Source organism: Homarus americanus, unplaced genomic scaffold (assembly GCF_018991925.1).
Source record: "Homarus americanus isolate GMGI-L3 unplaced genomic scaffold, GMGI_Hamer_2.0 scaffold40248, whole genome shotgun sequence".
NCBI classification, from domain to species: Eukaryota; Metazoa; Arthropoda; class Malacostraca; order Decapoda; family Nephropidae; genus Homarus; species Homarus americanus.
Window position 1 is genome coordinate 2,790,315 of NW_024712526.1, and position 21,157 is coordinate 2,811,471.

Here is a 21,157-nt window from a genome sequence, read left to right on the forward strand (position 1 = left end):
CTCCGGTTTTGTTGTCTCCTTGGTCTGTTTAGCCCAGGGACGTTGCTGTCAGACCTGTCCCAGAAGAAAATGAATCCTCATAGAGGCTGGCGGCCTCAGTGTGGTCAGTAAGTTGTTCCTGCAATATCCTACTGCACCATCCTGTGTGGCCTCCCGGTACTAAGTGGAGGTCAGTCGTACCTTGCAATCAACAGTCTGTGTCCAGTCTCTGATAATTATAGCTGTGAAGACTCTCTTTATCGTATTGTTTGGACACGTTCTGGTCCACAGGCTTCGCTGAGTGAGTGTCGCATCTTGTGTGACCAGAATGTTTACTCCCACACTGGAGTCACCGCCGCAACACCTCGATACCTCGAACTAAAACCTGCTCGAAGCTGGGAAGCTTTCATGTCCATTAGAGCCATGTTGATCAGATAATATTTGAAGGAGCTTCTCGTGTTCCTGATGGAAACATTCCCCGGTCTCCACGTGATGATACTTGTAGCTCACTGACTAGTCTAGGACCCAGATGTTAGCATACTGTAGTGTTCTCTGATGGGGTTTTATACCCATGTACACACACTCCAAAGGGTATCTTTACGGATGGGTCCGATTATTTTCAAAATGAACACTGCGACTTTTGTTGTCTCTGTAGGGCTGTTAAAAACCTTCATCCGTTGTCATATTGTCTGACACAAAATCGTATAGATACCTTTTGGATCGTGTGTTTATACTGTATTCTCTCTACCCTCCGCCAAGCGAATATCAGTTACGCCAGGGAGTGTACAGTATGTTGGTAACCAGAGATAATGTTTGGTTTATCAACGTGATGAAGTACAAGACTGAACCTTACAAGGGATCAGTGATGTAAGCTAAACTGCACCCGAGTAAGTTAGTGTTCACCTAAAACTTTTTGACCCCCCCCCCCCTGAAACGTAGCAGCTGGCGGGATCTTCTGGGTGAGTGTACAGTATAAGTACCTACAGTATATTATGTCAGGTATGATATGAGTATTATTGTTCCTTCTGTTCTCGAGTTACGACACAAACAAGGGGATTTATCATAGTTACGACACAAACAAGGGGATTTATCAGAGTTGACACAAACAAGGGGATTTATCATAGTTACGACACAAACAAGGGGATTTATCATAGTTACGACACAAACAAGGGGATTTATCATAGTTACGACACAAACAAGGGGATTTATCATAGTTACGACACAAACAAGGGGATTTATCATAGTTACGACACAAACAAGGTTTATCAGGTTACGACACAAACAAGGGGATTTATCAGAGTTAGGACACAAACAAGGATTTATCATAGTTACGACACTAACAAGGGATTTATCAGAGTTAGAACACAAACAAGGGGATTTATCAGAGTTACGACACAAACAAGGGGATTTATCAGTTACGACACAAACGGGGATTTATCAGTTACGACACAAACAAGGGAATTTATCAGAGTTACGACACAAACAAGGGAATTTATCAGAGTTACGACACTAACAAGGGGATTTATCAGAGTTACGACACAAACAAGGGAATTTATCAGAGTTACGACACAAACAAGGGAATTTATCAGAGTTACGACACTAACAAGGGGATTTATCAGAGTTACGACACAAACAAGGGAATTTATCAGAGTTACGACACAAACTGCATAATGGGCTTGATACAGTACAAGTTTATATGAATTCATTAAGATGAGGATATGTGAAACTCAATGATACAGGAAATTATGTATTTGAAACAATTTTTGTGTACAAGATAGCATCATCTTGTATTACAAAGATTAATAAAGTTTTATATGTAGCTTTTCACTGGGCGAAATAGACCTTAGAATATATACTTTCTTTAGAAGCAATTTTAGGCATATTTTAATACTAGAATTAATAATAACTCTACTTGTGGGGCAATTTACTCTCTTGCTCGATCTTCCACCAGGAGCACGGCCTTATTAAAGTATTTAGTGAACATTATTAATCCCAGGTATTGAGAGGAAGGGCTGTTACCATAGTGTGTGCACCAAGAGGTAGACCCCAGGACCAAAGTGGACATATAATTGTGTATAAGATGGTTTATCCGAGTTGTTTTATGGTGTTTGTTCCTTGTTTCTCATTATTTTGTCACTGAACATTTGAGGCTGCGGCAGGCGTGGGTCAGTTAGCCACGGGGGGTACAATCGTTAGCGACCTGCTGGTGACTGGATTGTGTGTGTAAATGCAGTGCTTATATCATTGAACCTGTGTGTTACAGTTAATTTGTCCAACAGTCTTGAGAAATTACTGGGAATTTATGTTGACAAAAGGACAAGAATGCTGTAATAAGTTATAGACCAGTTATTGATTCGTAAAACTACAGTGCTTGTATAAGGGATTAAAAAAATGCTTTAGTTCATATTTAAAAAAAAAATCGTGTGTAAAACTTATGTCAAATTTATTTCAATCTAATGTTACTTATTTTTGTCTTGGGGTTGGGAAGATGATTAATAAACTGTATTTGGTCTTGTGAGAATAAGAATGATAAACTTTTAGTATTTTGCATGTTTATATTTTTATGCGGAGGAAGAGCGTGTCGCTGGATAGGCCTACGGCAGCAGTCACCACCAGTTTACTTGACTTAGGTAGTGTACTTACTGTTGACAAAGGATAATGAGGCGTATAACATAAAACAAGGAAGATCTTCAGAATTTTGCTGGAAGGGCCGAAGGAGAGCGAATTCTAAGACCAAACATGTGTAAACTGTGATAAGTCGACCCGCTGTTTACGCCCCCGCACCGTTGACGAGCCACCGAGTGGTTGTGCTCTTAAATCTAAAACACGGAAACAAAAACTGAACCAAAAAATATTTTACATTCCTAGACTCGGCCATAAACTGAGTTTCCAACTGGTGGCTGGACTTAGTGGTGCTCTACGTGACATTCTTTGTCATTTTTGTGGTTTTGGGCGATGGTGGTAGAGTAATTTGTCACGGGACTACAGCAAGAGATGCACCTCACCGCTCAGAACGCACTGACCTCCAGGGAACAGGGCGTCATGGGGTTGATCTCTTTAAATTGAGAGGGACACCGACCACACTTTTGACTGCTAGAGAAGATATTAGGGCTTCATTGGTCATTCGTTTACAGTGTTCATCAAAGAAGGAAATGTATATTGTTTCACCCGCTTAAGATGTTACAAAACCGTAGCTTGGTATATGTCACCTCCTCCCTGGTGCCGCCTGCCTTAGTTTGTGTTGACCCAATAATATATGCAATTAACTTTTTGAACGAGGTATGTTTTGTTTCCTCAGAGTGGGTGAAGATTACAGGTTTGTTTTTATAATATATGAAGATATTTGGTGCTGTAGAAACATTAAATACTTTAGATAGTTGGCCCATATAAGATATTAATAATATAATTAATCAAGAGAGCAGAATACGTGTTTACAAAGGAGTATTGATACGTATTAATATATTTATCCTCGAGGGTTCAGTGATGGTCCACAACCAGACGTCACACACCATAGTACTGTACACAGGCGAAGGACTCGGGTATAATGTATCCAGCCAACACCCGTGAAAACTCCTCGTCATCACCATTACTTATTATCACACGTGACTAATCTTTTAGCCTGAAATATTTATCGACTCCAAGAGCTAATTGAATACAACAACTGATAGCTGATCCATGGAACAAAGGCTAAATGAAGAGAAAACTAGCAGAGTGATGCAGCACGTTGACTCACTGTTGACTAGAGCAGTGACCAGACCTCCAGTATAGGTCCATATTCTCAGAGATTCGCCTGGTAATTTGTTCCGTTAATTGGGTGTAAGAGAACACGCCGAGATACGATAGAGTTTCCGTGCATTTATAATGTCAAAATAGTAAACAACTTTGTTCGTTCTACGGGCTAAATACATACTTACATTCCCTGTTCTGGGGACAGTTTAGCGAACAATTCTTTGATAATTGAAACAGCAGCACCAGCCGGCCACACTAGGCAGAGGGTGAAGTTCATTAACTTCAATAACATCACTTGTGGTGAACGCTTGTCCACAGTCTGTTTAAGCCTCCACTCTGCTGTCCTCCAGGTACAGTTGGAGGTCCACTTACCTGTGGTTATCCGTCTGTCTGTACTTCAAAGCTCATTAGCACGATGACTGGGTCATTGTTAACTTACTTTAGTCAGAGTTGGTGAAGGGATGCAAGTCTGTCTGAACCAGTGTTGTAACGCTTTTGGTGTCAGCATATGCAAATTGAGTGACAGGTTTGTATATTTACAGTGTATTGTCTTATTTTGTGAAACTTTTTTGTGTATAAAGCACACACAGTGGTTTGTACAGTACATACTCTCCTGCATACGCCCTTCTGTCTCTCCCACACATCTCCACAACTTGCTCGTTTAACTTACACAGCCTCCCTGTTTACCTCACATTGACACAACACAACTGTTTGGTCTTAACAGTATCAGGTGTATACAGAACAACAAAATCTGGCGTCTTTGTAAATATGGCGAGATATTACTGGTGCATGTGTGTACTGGGAATTTCACTTGAAAATCGACGTTGGATTGAGCGCCCGCAGGTCTAAATAAGTGATGTGGTGTAATCTAACCCAAGTGTGAAATATTGTTCAAGTTCTGTGTATATACCTGTGCGTGTGCATAAGCGGCCATATTAGAGAACTGACGACTTCAAAATGCATGTGTTATAAAGTTAAGATAGTTCATGTCAATATATACTGACTATCACTTGCTAACTCTTCATATCTATGTTTTGGCCGCTTCTGCTTATGCACACACTACTCACGGGTAATATTACCTTTCATGAGTATTTTATACCACAACGACAGATACACCCGCGCCCACTGACCTTCAGGGATCCTCACCAAAAAGCAGTGCTGTGATCGCCAGATACCTGTTGGCTGTTGCTTGCACATGCAAATTCAGCTCTTAGTTTACTCTGTGTCCATCTTGTGGGCCACTTCAGTACAGGAGTACGGCGCGGCGGCCCTCACCGTGTTAGTTCTGCTGCTTAGGGGGAGTATCGTCCGCCGCCACTCCTAATTTTGGTAGTGGTGCTCGTGTAAGAATATTGTCCACATGCGCCCCCGATGTTGGCGCTGCTGTCCCGTAAGGTTATGCAAATATTGGGCCAAGAGGAAGGCTTATATTTACATAATCTTAAGATGAATATGCTTTTGGTAGTGCATATCGGTCTTATAAAGTGAAATTTAAGCGCAGGTATACTATCATGAATGGGTGAGGAGTCTCCAGGATGACTCGGCCGTGATAGAAGTCGACATCTCAAGGGAGTACTTTTTCACGATACGGTATTAGTATTTGAATCCGTCTTAGTTCAGAAAGGGAGTCCACTCTCACCCCGGCACAAGACTTAAGTTGCCACCAGTTGAGAGGCGGACGGCCCTTCAAGGCGGCTTTTGAGGAGGAACATGAGGATAAATGACTTTCCTTGTGTGTCGTGACCTGGAAGATGGACAGCCGCTCTCACATCAGCCTCCTGCAGGACCAAAGGTGGAGCGTTCCCTCCCGTGACGCTCACAGCCAGGTCCACCATGATATATTGCCCGTCACTCAAGGTGTTGGTGGGACAGGCGGGGCTCAACACACTTACTGGGCGGCTGTCTCCCCATGGCATCATACACACACACACACACACACACACACAGGGAACAACTATCCACACACACACACACACACACACACACACACACAGGGTAACAACTATCACCTTACTAAACACAAAACAACTAGATACCTTTTTTTTTATTAGCTTATTAAATTTCTTGTGTTTCCTTCATCACCATTGGAAGGGTTAATGATAGTGTTGTGAATATCCTACCTTTATCTCTTCACCTTTATTCATGGTCCAGAAATATCCCGTCGATGGCTTCTGTTCAGTAACTAGACGACGCTTATAAACCAATACCTTCAGTTGTCGCTTAGTAAAGATGTGTGGTCATTAGTAGGACACTTTTACCTATACTTGGATCGTAGGTCAAAATTTATATTGAATTTGGTTTTCATGAAAGTTGGTGGAAGATCGATATTGACAATTATTAGTCAATTTTTAGGGATCACTTGGAAAATCTCCTCACCCTCCCTCCCCCCCTCCCCCGCGTTACCTGGGAGGGGATGCTCAGTTATTAGAATAGGAAAGTTTGAATATTTTTGTTTTATTATCCGAAATATAAATACTTTACTGCCTATTTATCGACTTAGGAATATTAGGTTATAGATTTCTCCAACACTTATGATGGTGAGAAATGGAACTTAACAAGAAGACGCGCATTTGTGAACACTAATTTACTACAACAACGAAAATCCCCAAAAAAAAAAATAAATAAATATATAAATAATAATGTACCAAGTATATATAAAAAAGTAATATATTATGTAGTGCTCTAGTAAACAATAGTGATTAATTTATTTTGTAGTGAGAATAAAGTGTTTTGTGTTGGTGGTGGGAGAAGTGCAGCAGCATGATCATATTTATTCATGATGCAGCGCTCCTCTGACCGTGAGGTGTGTTCCTCCTACACCTCCTCTTCTAGATGACCCCCTCCTCCCTTCCCTCCTCTCTTATCTGCTCCCCGGTCCTTCATCCTCCCTCCTTGCCCCTTCATCCTCCCCTCCTCTAACCCTTCATCCTCCTCCTTGCCCCTTCATCCTCCCTCCTAACCCCTTCATCCTCCCTCTCTGGCTTCCTCCTCCCCTATTGGCCCTTCCTCCCTCCCTGGCCTTCCTCCCTCTCTGGCCCTTCCTCCCTCCCTATTGGTTTCCTCCCTCCCCTGGCCTTCCTCCTCCTGGCCTTCCTCCCCTCCCTGGCCCTTCCCCCTCTCTGGCCTTCCTCCCTCCCTATTGCCCTTCCTCCTCTATTGGCCCTTCTTCCTCCCTGGCCCTTCCTCCCTCCCTGGCCCTTCCTCCCTCCCTGGCCCCTTCCTCCTCCCTGGCCTTCCTCCTCCCTGGCCCTTCCTCCCTCTTGGCCTTCCTTCCTCCTTGGCCCTTCCTCCCTCCCTTGGCCTTCCTCCTCTCTGGCCCTTCTCCCTCTCTGACCCTTCCTCCTCCTGGCCTTCCTCCCTCCCCTGGCCCTTCCTCCCTCCCTGGCCCTTCCTCCCTCCCCTGGCCCTTCCTCCCTCCCTGGCCCTTCCTCCCTCCTGGCCCTTCCTCCCTCCCCTGGCCTTCCTCCCCTCCCTGGCCCTTCTCCTCTGGCCTTCCTCCTCCCTGGCCTTCTCCTCCCCTGGCCTTCCCTCCCTCCTGGCCCTTCCTCCCTCCTGGCCTTCCCCTCCCTGGCCTTCCTCCCTGGCCCCTTCCCTCCCCTGCCCTTCTCCCTCCTTCCTCCCCCCCTGGCCCTTTCCTCTCTCCCTGGCCTTCCTCCTCTCTGGCCCTTCCTCCTCCCTATTGGCCTTCCTCCTCCTGCCCTTCCTCCTCCTGCCCTTCTCCTCCCTTGCCCTTCCTCCCTCCTGGCCCTTCCTCCTCTCTGGCCCTTCCTCTCCGTCCCTTCTCCTCCCTGGCCCTTCCTCCTCCTCTTCCCTTCCTCCCTCCCTGGCCCTTCCTCCTCTCTGGCCCTTCCTCCCTCCCTGGCCTTTTTAGCCCTTCCTCCTCCCGCCCTTCCTCCCTCCTGGCCCTTCCTCCCTCCCTGGCCTTCCTCCCTCTGCTTCCTCCCCCCTGGCCCTTCCTCCCTCTCTGGCCCTTCTCCTCTCTGGCCCTTCCTCCCCCCTATTTTCCTCCCTCCCTGGCCCTTCCTCCCCCCTGGCCTTCCTCCCCTCCTGGCCCTTCCTCCCTCCCTGGCCCTTCCTCCTCTGCCTTCCTCCTCTGGCCCTTCCTCCCTCCCTTGGCCCTTCCTCCTCCTGGCCCTTCCTCCCTCCCTGGCCCTTCCTCCCCTCCCTGGCCCTTCCTCCCTCCCTGGCCTTCCTCCTTCCTGTGCCTCCTCCTGGCCCTTCCTCCCTTGGCCCTTCCTCCCTCCTGGCCCTTCCTCCCTCCCCTTCCTCCTCTGGTTTTTGGTTCTCCTCCCTGGTTCCTCCTCTCTGGCCTTCCTCCCTCTCTGGCCCTTCCTCCCTCCTTTGGCCCTTCCTCCCTCCCTGGCCCTTCCTCCCCCCCCTGGCCCTTCCTCCTCCTGGCCCTTCCTCCTCCCTGGCCCTTCCTCCCTCCCTGGCCCTTCCTCCCTCCCTGGCCCTTCCTCCCTCCCTTGGCCTTCCCTCCCCTCCCTGGCCCTTCCTCCCCTCCTGGCCTTCCTCCCTCCCCTGGCCCTTCCTCTCCCTGGCCCTTCCCCTCCCCTCCCTGGCCCTTCCTCCCTCCCTGGCCTTCCTCCCTCCTCTGGCCCTTCCTCCCTCCCCTGGCCCTTCCTCCTCCCTGGCCCTTCCTCCTCCTGGCCCTTCCTCCTCTGGCCCTTCCTCCTCCCCTGGCCCTTCTCCCTCCTGGCCCTTCCTCCCTCCCTGGCCCTCCTCCTCCCCTGGCCCTTCCTCCTCCCTGGCCTTCCTCCCTCCCTGGCCCTTCCTCCTCTCTGGCCCCTTCCTCCCTCCCTGGCCCTTCCTCCCTCCCTGGCCCTTCCTCCCTCCCTGGCCCTTCCCTCCCTCCTGGCCCTTCCTTCTCCAGTAGAGGACCTCCACCACTTACATTAGGTGATGCTCCACACAACTATGTATTTGTAAATATTAATAATGATTTATTTATTGTTAATTTTTCCAGATTGAGGAATACAAAATGTTTGGAGTTAAGAGTAGAGACATTGTATGACTAATCGGTGTTGGTGTCTTCCCCCAGACTGCTCAACAACAACCACATCACCAGGCTACAGAACGACTCCTTCACTGGCCTCGAGTCCCTGCGATACCTGTGAGTTTACTATCACTGTTGTTGTCTCTAGCGGTTCATCACACGTTAGTTAGTTATTTATGGGTGTGTTAACTGTGAGGTGATAATATACTGTTGCATGATAGATACTGTCACCAGGCAGGATTATGCCGAGGAACTTTCCGCCAATAACAGTTATATGGTAATTATATTTTAAGAAGTGAATACAGTTATTTATCTTTTGATTATTATTTATGATATTTTTAATATATTTTCTAGATCTAAGTAAGTACAAACTCTTTAAACCACAGATGTTTGGGAAGAGTTAATGGAGGGAGGCAGGTGTATAGTGTCCATAAGCGTGGCATCATATACTATGGCCTTGGTAGGAGGATAGAAACAGTTTATTTCCATTTCTAAAAACATACAACCTCCTGCAATGGGCATGTTGAATAATAAGAAAAATAATACAAAAAATATATATATCAATGTTTTCGTAATGATCGTAATTATAAGAGTGGTCATGTGAGAAACAAGTTACTCAGTATAGGTTGGTAGTGGTGTGTGATCGAGTGGCAGAGAACATCATTTACAACCCTCCCAGGCTGTTCACTCAGGTAATTAAATATTCATCGGGTGTTGGTGTGATTTCCGTGAGTGGCGGCGTTATGTGTAGCTTACTGCTGCTAAGTGTCCAGTGGAGAGCTTAGAACTGTGATGACAATGACACTTCAAGGCGGTTCCGTAAGATGCTAGCGAGTGCTGGAAGCTTATTTATTTGCCTTTGAATTAATGTTTATGTGTCTTATTTATCTTATATGTGTGTGTGTGGTGTAAACGTCTTATTAGTTGTTAGTATTTCACGTGTCATTGCTAACACCCAAGTGAATATAGTCTTAAGCGTAAAACCTGACAATTTGCTATTGTTTCTCATATATACACATGTATAAGAACTAATTTAGCTCCTTTTAACACACACACACACACACACACACACACACACACACATATCTTTAGTTTATTTATTTTCTGCTTGACACTAACAATGACAGGCAGTGTACAGGTGTGAGGGGAGAGCTGCCGTCCTTAGTCCGTCACACCTGACAACTTACCAACCTAGGGACCAATCCGAGGCTATATAGTGTTCTGTTAAATTAGACCTCCGTGAAGTCGTTCGATACTGCTAAAGATTTTGTTTCCTTTAAAAGGATGGAACAAGAGGCGATTAAAGTTACAGGAAAGGTAGGCGGGGGGAGACGAGTTATCGGGTAGGGTCCGGGTAAGACCTATCATGTACCCGAGATGACTGTACGCTACATAACAACACTGGCGCCGAATTGGAAATGTTTAGAGTCGGATTTATGAGCCGCTAACAAGGTCTCAGGTACGTAATTGGCAGTAGAGAAGTGTGATCAACTGGCCAGGCCGTGTAACTTGGGTCTTGGACGTGTCAGAATGCAGCTTTGTTGGAGTGGTCTAGCCGCGCCTTCCTCCAGCGTTGTCAGATGATGGTGTGGAGTGTGGCAGGGGTGTATGTACCAGTATGCAGGGGGTGGCAGGGGTGTATGTACCAGTATGCAGGGGGTGGCAGGGGTGTATGTACCAGTATGCAGGGGGGGTGGCAGGGTGTATATTCCAGTATGCAGGGGTGGCAGGGTGTATGTACCATTATGCAGGGGTTGTAGGGTGTATGTACCAGTATGCAGGGGTGGCAGGGGTGTATGTATCAGTATGCAGGGGTGGCAGGGGTGTGTCTTCGATATGCAGAGTGTGGCAGGGGTGTATGTACCAGTATGCAGGGGGTGGCAGGGGTGTATGTACCAGTATGCAGGGGGTGGCAGGGGTGTATGTACCAGTATGCAGGGGGTGGCAGGGGCAGCATAGGTTGGCATAAACATTAAGACTGCTGGTCAGAGAGAAGGGGAGGTTGTGCTTGCCACATTACCTATAAGGCAAGGCAAACTTGAAGTTTAGGACCGGGAAGTGTGAGTCAAGTGTGCAAGTTGTTTTGATACGAGGAAGGCAGAGAACTTATTATTTGTTTAAGAGAACAGAGGAGCAAAGGCGGATTTCTTGGCACAGAAGAAGGCTGAATTAATGATTTTCGCGAGACTCCTAAGAATGAAGATGCATGTGTGTGTGTCAGTGTCTAGGACCTGGCGGAGACGTGTTGTGAGAGTTGATAATGACTGGCGTATCATGTGGGTTGTGTCATCTTAATCGAGATAAAATGGACGTCGGCGCAGCCCATCGTGCCCACTACTAATGTACTCAGTATATGTATATCAGGCGTGGTGATGATGTCAGCTTAAGTACTTCTCTCGGAGTGGGTCGCCCTGCCACTACATTATGGTTATCGAGTTTTCTTAACGTATCACATGACTCGGTAGAAGGACTCGGGAGTAAGAGTCGAGCAAACTGGGAATGATCTAGTCGGTGGACTGACGTTTGGGCCATGGGCCACGACCCCCTGACGTTTGGGCCATGGGCCACGACCCCTGACGTTTGGGCCATGGGCCACGACCCCCTGACGTTTGGGCCATGGGCCACGACCCCCTGACGTTTGGGCCACGAGCTGTAGGTAGGGTGGACGTTAGAGTCAAAGACCAAAGAGTTCATAACAGTAAATTATAATCCCCTTAATACACCTGGGAACCTTCCACTCAAGAACCTTCAGGTTTTGTTAGGTTAAGTTATTATGTTATTTATATTACTGTACTTTGACGCATGGTTCAAGCGTCCAGGGTCGTGGCCCACAGCCCTAACGTCCCGTGGCCAAACGTCCTACGTGTGATCTAGTGACAGTCGGTAGTGAGGGAATTTTGACCCCCCCCCCCCCCTGGGCACCACCATCCGTCCTCCGAGTGACCAAGTTATCCAACAAACATCTTTGGTGACTAAATATGTCTATACCCCCTTTACAACTCATAGTTTCTACTGTTCTTCCTCCCATCAAAGCACAGTTAAATGTTATTCCTAGCTTTCTTATACAACTGCCATGAAGTTACCTCGACTTTTATTTTCTGGTATTCACTTGAAGTTCATGTACTGTGAGGCATATTCTGATTTGATCATCAGTTGACTCAGATTCCTTTTGTATTATTGAGTGATTCTTTTCTACACATTTTCTTAGACTGGTGACCAAAGGCAGCGTCCACCCACCAGCTATAAACCGATCTTACACATGACCCACAAGTTAATACCAGGTATTGACAATGTGTCCATGGAATATGGGACGCTACACACACACACACACGCACACACACACACATCAGTGTATTCACTCCCAGCAAACACTGCTCCATACACTGTCACTATGTTGAAATGAACTGTAGTTTGAGCTTTTCCCCATCTAGTTATTATATGTCTTATTTGTGTCACTTATGTCACTTGTATATTATTTGTAATTCGTAACCCATTCCCCAAATATGTAACTGTATATTTTCAGCCTTCTGGCTGCCAAGCTCTTTCAATAAACCGTTAATTATTATTATTATTATTATTACACACACACACACACACACACACACACACACACACACACCATTAACTCTACGGATTCTGCGCGCCATTTCTTATTATTGAAAATCTCTACTGATGGCACGTTCTTTTGTGTCACTTCAAGTCCTCTGTTACCTTACTATCTGGTTGGTTGATCGATCAGTCACAGTGTCGTACGATTGGTTGGCAGGTACAGTACTGGTCATGGACAGGCTCATGAGTATACCTGAACTTGTGCCAGTGTTGGTCAAGCCTGGACTAAATGAAGAGTTTATGCTTGATGTTAAAACAGCATTTAGTAGAAGATAATTCTATAACACTCCAATGGCGTTAAGTGCGATTTATGTGGACTGGCGCCTTCTTTAACCAGAGGCTCTGACTTGTGGTGGAGCGGCCGTCACCACATTATAGTCATCCCTCTCTACTAACAGGCTTGGTGCTTTATACTGTCAGGGTCCTACCACATGTTTTTTTTTAATAAACCTTTGAAACTGTACAGGAACTTATACCATGAAATAAATGGCTCCTCAAGCATTTTCTTTCGTCCAACAACTACGTCAAAGACAGTCTTGAACGTCTCGTGTCACCCTTACGGAGGTGCCAAACAAACTAGTCTCTGCTCTTCTGTGGGGTAAATAAAAAACCTGGTACTGTACTGTATATACAGCACATGTGCCCGAGCAGGGGGAGGGGGTTACAAACCCGCCACTCAGCCTATCAAATTTGACCAATTAATGTGGATTAAAAGAAAAATTACCAAGTGAACTGCAACATTTTCTTTATTGAATATTTAATTATTAAACATTATCATAGAAATTTGATGGATAAAGTAAAATATTTAATCAAACAGAAATAAATAATGAAAATAAATATATATTTTGTATTTACTGCTTGGATAAAACCAGCAGCATTAACCTATTCATGGAAATTAAACTTAAATTTTAATTCTCTTAGTTTTCTTAAGCTTCCAATCTGCAATCTGATCAGTTATGTCATTTTCACAAGCTATGAACAAAAGATTATACAACCATTTTTCTCAGGTTCTGTTTCTCAGGGATGTTTTCAAAAGCTTAAGCCTGGTAAAAGACCTTTCACTTTAACACACTGAATGTGGTGCTGTCAAGAATAGCCTGAAAACTTTTGCCACTCGGGCACAGGGATGACCCATCCCTGTGCCCGAGTAGAGCTTCAAAGACAGACCTTGTATAAGACCCCTACTGGTGAGACAGGAGAGTACTGTAGTAACTGTTCTCCATGATGGTAAGACAATAACACACATAAGATAAAGAATTTGTATCACGACTGACTGTCCCCAGAACCGGACATGTAACCCAATGATGCAATACTTCACTTGTTATTTTGAATTTAGACATTTTCAAATTTAAGGAGATTAATGGTGAAATACCAACGTATTTTAGCCTACACAAGATACCTTGTGATGGTCCACACGTTAGAAAAGAAAACACATTTGAAATTTGTGTTTTCCTGTTTTACAGTGGCCGGGGAGGTGATCGCTTCACAGGACTTTTGGCTTACCATCTCTGCCGTCAGTTAAGCTCCTCATTGTCAATATCGACGGCGACTCTTTTTAAGTTGGATGTATTTATTATACAGTACCTTTTATGGGTGTTCATATTTCTTACACCGTAACCTCTCGCAGACCTTGTTTAGAGAAATATCACTAATATGTATTATGCGTTTGATCAAATTATTGCTAAATTTCCACTGTTTTATTAATTTGTACAATGATCGCTAACAGTCGTTTAGTTCACTCAACTTGCGACAAGTTTTCCGTACTGGATGGATTAAAATGTAAACATCTCATGACAGCGAAACTCACAACTTCTTTGACTTTGATGAACATACACACACCTCTCTCTCTCTCTCTCTCTCTCTCTCTCTCTCTCTCTCTCTTTCACACACACACACACACTACTACTACTTTGCTACTACTTTGCTGTCACTCGGAATCGAGTATGACGATCATCCAGCTATGATACAATGATACAAGGTGTTTGGGATGTCAGCTTGGTTGGTGAGTTTTGAGGTGACTAAAGAGACCCTATACGGGACCCGCAGCGTCGTTCACATTCGTTGCACATGTGGAGGGCACCATCTGCTGCGGGAGGGGCGGTGGCAGCGTCTTTCCGGCGTTGGTGCTTGTCTGCCTCGGTTTGCAGTCGAGCTAACTCGGAAAATATTGACGCCTTTTCGTGTGGTGCTCCTCCATGCGTTACGATGTGGAATAATCGACTCCCAGGTGAGGGGATCGATTTGACACTTTTTCAGGTTTGTCTTGAGACTATCCTTATACCTTTTCAATTGCCCACTGGCGTTACGTTTACTATTCGTTAGGTGACTGTAAAGTAGCTGCTTTGGCAGTCTACTGTCGTCCATGCAGGTAACATGTCCAGTCCAATGTAGTTGTTCATGGATAATGGTAGCCTCGATGCTCCTACAGTTGGTGTCAGCAAGAATACTGGCATTTGTTCTCTTGTCTTCCCGGCGAACTCGGAGGATGGAACGTAGACTACGTTGGTGAAAGTTTTCAAGTGCCTTGAGCTGCCTCCTGTATGCGACCCACGTCTCACTGCCATATAGCAGAGTGGGGAGGACCACTGCTCGAAATACGTGCAGCTTTGTAGATAATTTCAGCTCCCTACAGCTAAAGACACGATTTCGGAGTCTGCCAAAGATTGAGATGCACATTTGATCCGATGCTGAATCTCTTCATCGATGTCTGAGGTGGTGGACAGGTGGGAACCGAGATACCAAAAGTTGGCAACATTAGAGAAGGTAGTACTGTTAAGCTGTTAAGCTGGATGGATGGTGGAGGTGTGTCTGAACCAGAGGCAGGTTGAAAGACAATCTAAGTCTTACGTACATTCACCTCAAGACCTAAGTGTGCATACGCGTCTGTGTAGGTGTTCAGGATCTCCTGTAGGTCGTGTTCAGTGTGAGCAACAAGGGTGAGGTCGTCTGCATACTGAAGTTCAGTAATGAAAGCTGCCAACACCTTTGTTCTTGCCTGGAGTCGTCTTGTGTTGAAAAGACCCCCCTTCACCCGGTACACGATGTTCACCCCGCTGGCTAAATTGACACTGGCAAGAGTAAGGAAGGCAGCCAAGAAGATGGAAAAGAGAGTTGGTGCCAGTACACACCCTTGTTTAATCCCTGTTTGGATGGGGAAGAACGCTGACTGGGTGCAGTTGTGCAGGACACTGCCGTTCATGCCACCGTGGAGTTACCTCACAATGGCGATGAATTTTGATGGGCAGCCAAAACGGCTGAGGGTCCACCAGAGGGCTTCCCTGTTGACCGAGTCGAAGGCCTTGGTTAGGTCGATGAAAGCCATGTACAGGTCACGACGCTGTTCTCTGCACTTTCCTGGATCTGGCGGGCAGCAAAGATCATGTCAGTGGTGCCACATGATGGTCTAAAACCACATTGAGATTCAGGGAGGAAATTTTCCGCCTCAGGAAGAAGTCTGTTTAGGAGGACTCGGGCAATAATCCAATAATCTTGCCAGCTACGGAGAGCAGCGAGATCCCACGGTAGTTGCCACAGTCTGACCGGTGTTCCTTGTTCTTATAAATATTGACAATGGAGGCATCTTTAAGAGCATGGGGGATTTCTTTCTTTTCCCATGTATTCTCCAAGAGGGAGTGGAGACGGCTGGGAAGCAGAGGTCCTCTTCCTTTATACACCTCGGCTGGGATTCAATCAGGCCCAGAAGCTTTGTTATTTTTCATCTGTTTGATGGCAGTAGCTACCTCATCTAGGGATGGTGGATAGCTGAGGTGGGTCAGCTCTGGATGCTGAGGGACCTGCTGGGTAGTCAGGACATCCACGCAAGTGTTTCAGTTGAGCAACGAATGGTAGTGCTCTTTTCAGCATTGAAGGAGGACTTCATCATCTTTAATTATGAGGTTACCGTCAGATGTGCAGAGGGGGGCTGCACCATGAGTGACTGGCCCATAAAATGTTTTAGTGGAAATGAAAAATTTGCACATCATGTGTTGATCTGCAAGTTTTTGTGTTTCACATGCTTTATTTTAAACTAGTCGTTCTTTAGATTGCGAACTTCCCATTGGGCTGTCGCTTACTTCTTGCGGAAGGTATCGGCTTTGGTTCGAGACTGAGGGTTGTTCTGCCAGTCGGTAAAAGCAGCACGTTTATCATCGATGTGTACTTATGATTGCCGGGTCATTTTCATTAAGCCAGTCCTGGTGTATTCTTTTGAACTGGCCGATGGTCTCACTGCAGGTTTTTGTCCTAACAGAATTAAGAGTATCCCATTCGGCAGTGGGATTCATGTTGTTTGCTATTGGGTTGCTTATAAGCCCTTGTTCGAGCTGCTCTCTGAAAGCATGTGCTACTGCTGGATCCTCCAGATGCTTAATATTAAAACCTCTTCTGGAGGCTTGCTGTCTTCACTGTTTTGGGGCGACGTGAAGTTAGAGCTTGGATCTGACAAGTCGATGATCAGTGTCACAGTGGTCTGGGCCACGCATGGCACGGCACGGGCTGCTCAGTCGCACAGACAGGACCGGATTGCACTGCTGCTTAGATCCCAGTGCATAAACGACCATCTTATCTGTGCTACCCATGTGCAGCGTTGTGACTAGAGACTCCCCCGGCAGTCATCTCTGCCTGTCCCCATCGCCACTCCTCCGTCGCCATAGGACTTTTGGGGGTATAGGGGTTTTGATGATGATGAGAGGTATGATGAGTTGATTTATGTGGTGAAGCAGGAGTGCAGGCTGCAACCACACATCTTGGCCCCCCTTTTTCCTGATCCAGTGGTGCAAGTGTTGCAACGACTGTGGAGAGGGAGGGTTGCAATGGACTGCCAATAGCCTAGTTTGTTGGGTTTCGCCTTTGTAGCCTGTCCATCAGGCATTGCCTTCGTCCGACGGTGTAGTCGTTGGGTTTCCATGTTGGTCACCTCTTCCGCCTATACCGCCGTTGGGGTCTTGTTGGAGCACTGTAAGCATGTCTGCCTGATGTGGGGCTCCACTAGGGTGACAATAGTGCATAGGGGTGAATTTCTAAAATTGATTAAATGGAATGGCCATTGGTCCAATACTGCGTACCCATGAAAAAAGAACACAGGCGAAATCCTGGGTCATTTGGACAATATTTAGAGGTAGCTCAAGTCAATTGAAGTTTTATCCTTTTGGCAAAAAATACGAATATTCATAATATGCAGGTTTATTTTAAAATTTACATATTGAGCAAGTTTATGTGTACACTGTACATATAAATGATTAATTCCTTTTTAAAATGAAACTGCAGTGAACACGCTTACATCAATGGGTGGGAGAGGTGTGGACAACCCATTCATTGTTTTCGCTTTTTGCTTGTAAGGTCCTGTTTTGATGTCCCTGGTTGTGACCGCCTCTGCTCTTCAACAACCTGCAGCAGATGTTGACGCTGGTCTTCACTCTTCGTGATCTTGCTGTTGAATGCCTGTATCAAGGCAATCCCTCTCTCTGCAGTGTCGTTGATGACTCTGAGACCACCCACAACTGCGACGCCAGTTTTGAAGTCTTCATCATCAGACCATGTGTCAGGTTCCTTGGACAAAAAAGAAGTCTTCATTTTGAGACTTTCAAATAGAAAGTTTGATCCTCTAGAAGCAAAGTCTGAGAGCTGCTTTGTGGGAAGGGAAGATGTGGCAGGAAGAGCAGCACGTTTTGGTGAATCCTCGGTCGCCTTCCTCTCAACGATTGCCCGAACTATGTTTGTCTTCATTGTTGCATTAACTTGTGGATCGAAGAGTGCAAGACCCACCAAGCCTTCACTGAGGTACCACAGGTGACGACCGAAGACTGTGAGACATGTTCTTGATATTTTGACGTCGTGGTACTCTGACAGGTCTTGGAGGAGCCGCAAATCATTAGCAGGAGCGGAGGATGGAACGGAGGCCGTGAACCATGCACTGACATACACCTCTAGCACAAAGAATGTGAATCGTTTCAAGCCTAATGTCTCACGAGCAGTTAGTTTAAACTGATTAGCAAAAATCAGGATCTTCATGACATAAATGAGCTTAGCCATCCACCGTGCTCGGTGAAGTGCTCCGGGCCGTCGGAGATTAAACTTGGGTAGAGCTCCATCGAGACACCTGATTGCTAGCTCCAGTACCTCACGGTAATCATCACGTGGCTGCTGCTTCTTGCCCAGATGATGTTTCCAGCAACAGATGAGGTCATCTCGTTTCTCGTACAAACTTGGAGGGAGGTCTGAGAGAGGGCTGTAGTCATCTTGACTGATGTCCTTCCACTTATGCTTGAAGCGAGAGAAGAGAGTATTATCTGGTCCAGAGGAAGGCCCCATGCATTCCACATACGCTTTCTCGGCAACAAGCTCAAGGATGTGGTGACGACACGCGAGATGCAGAAGACGGCGGCCGAGTTTCTGCTCCAGAATGACACATGCCCCCGACAAGTGCCCAGTGTTTGAAGCTGTTGTGTCAAAACTGAGTGCTGAAACATTCTCTGATATTTTCCACTCTTCCAGCGCTGCACTGACTGCTGTAGCAATGGCCTGTCCAGTCCCTGACAATAGTTTCGGGACACCAAGCAGCTTTTCAGTATTGATTCCGGAGACAAGAATGGCGATTCGGTCAACACTCGCTCCTTGTTCATCAGGAATAATTTTTCCATCCCAGTGCACAGTGAGCACTTCACTAGGTTGAAATTTTTCTTTAATTTCGTTGGCAATCCCAGAACGGTGGGTCGCTCGCGAAGTACGCACTGTCTCATAGTTTAAAACTAGTTCCATTGGGTCATGACCTAGACTAGCAGCCGTGGCACTGACGATCCGGAGAGCAGAGCGGTGACTGATCCCAGTGCGGTCCAATGTACTTGACAATTCAGGGGTGATAACTTTGAGAGTAGCACGTTTACGATTGGAAGAAGATACCACTGGTGATATCGCTAGGGAACTTGTAGATGATGACGAGCTTGATTGTGATTCTGTTTCAGACGAAGAACCCAACTCATCATATTCAAGAGCAGAACTGGCTTGATTCTGTTGTAGAGATTGCTTACTCTTGCTTTCTTCCCGACACTTGATGGAACAAGCAATCTTTTTGTCTACTCCTGCATTACACCTCTTCTCCCTTTTTCTCGTTGCGCTGCCAGGAATGCTCGGTCTTCTTTGATGGTCAAGAGCTGCATTGCCTTGGGGTGGGCAACATCGAAGAGGTCCTCTAACTCATCACAAAAAGTTTCCTCTTTCTTACGTTGTGTGTCTGTAGTGCGAGTGCAGTTTTTCTTAAGTCCCTTCCACATTAAAAAAAGATCCACTACCTTTCGTCCAATACTCTTCTCAGTTACGGTAGGAATCCGTGCTTTATTCCAGAAACTAATAACCGATGCTGCAACTTCACTCGCAGAATCATTCACTGTTTTCTTATGTTCATTGTGACCGTGGAAAAACAGACGTAGAACATCTCCTCTTGAAGGAAGTTGTGCACCCGTGATTTCGGTTATGTGTTGACCAATGAGCCAAACTTCAGTTTTTGAACGTGTACTCTCCATTGAACCTGAAACAAACAAAAACATTTATGTAACTTATATTGTTACTGTTATGCAAACAACAGCACCCATAAAGCATACGGCATGCAAGATCACTTGTATAAAGTTTTTAAAGTGTTATATACCTAAATTGATGCATTGATTTTAGACAAAGACAATGGTACTAACCGTAATACTGCAACAAGAGCGACGCACACACACCCACCGTCACGTCTCACACACAACTGATGCTACTGTACCAGTCAGACACTGGCACACAACCTCTTCCCCCTACCCCGACTGACACCCGCCTCTCCCTCCCCTCTGCATTGCCAATAGCTGCACCAGCCAAAATACTCATTACTCATTTTTAGAAAAAATGTTAGGAACAACTTTAGTTTGAATTTGCATTCTACATATACCTGCAAAGTTTCATAGTAATCGGTTCATAAATAAAGAAATTAGAAAAAATCAATAATAATTTCAGTAGTGTTAACTTCCAATGGCTTGAGCCACCTCTAAATATTGTCCAAATGACCCAGGATTTCGCCTGTGTTCTTTTTTCATGGGTACGCAGTATTGGACAAATGGCCATCTAAAAATAAAAACTTTCACTTTTTATTGTCACCCTAGGCTCCACCTCAGATTTTCTTTCGGGGTTTACTCCCGTACCCTTATACCTGCCTAGGTTAATCTGCAAGGCAACAGGGCAGTGGTTGATAGGCGCCAGGACGTGTCCACATGCCAGTGGGCCTATGCGCCGTCCCTCTGGGACTCGCTGCTTCTCCGAGATCCCCTGCTGATCTAGCCTGGGCCCACAGGGCACCCAGTTACCGTGTGTTGCCACAGGGAGGCACAGCAGGAGTCTTGATGGTGAGGAGGCTGTGTACTGGCAGGGGAAGACTGATGCAATATGCTTCCCTGTTCGCCACGAGGGCTAGCCAGCGGCGGCAGCTGAAAGCGAGAGGGAGCAAGCAGTGCTTGCACCTTAGCAATATCATAATGCTGCCACTCTAGACGCATTTCACCACCCTGTGTGTGGCTGCACACACACACACACACCCCCACCCACCTATCTCTCTCTTTTACACACACCCATCTCTCTCTCTCTCTCTCTCTCTCTCTCTCTCTCTCTCTCTCTCTCTCTCTCTCCACACACACACACACACACACACACACACACAAGGGGATTCCTGGGGGTCTGGACCCCTCCTTTTCACCAGAAAATTCCAATACTTTTCTTTAATACATTATTGTACTCAGGCATTTTTGTATAATAAGAACTAATTACTATTGACTTCAGAATATCTCCTAATATCAAGTGCACATGGCTTCAAAATGCCCATAATAT

The 21,157-nt window shown here is 45.9% G+C and overlaps 1 protein-coding gene across 1 annotated transcript in view; it reads left to right on the top strand.

Moving 5' to 3' along the window:
• LOC121863411 (peroxidasin-like) overlaps nucleotides 1-21,157 on the top strand; it is a 180,262-nt gene that overhangs the window by 79,479 nt on the left and 79,626 nt on the right. Inside the window, exon 3 of the mRNA XM_042362044.1 lies at nucleotides 8,750-8,821. Coding sequence (XP_042217978.1) covers nucleotides 8,750-8,821 — 72 coding nt within the window. The remainder of the gene's footprint in view (nucleotides 1-8,749; nucleotides 8,822-21,157) is intronic.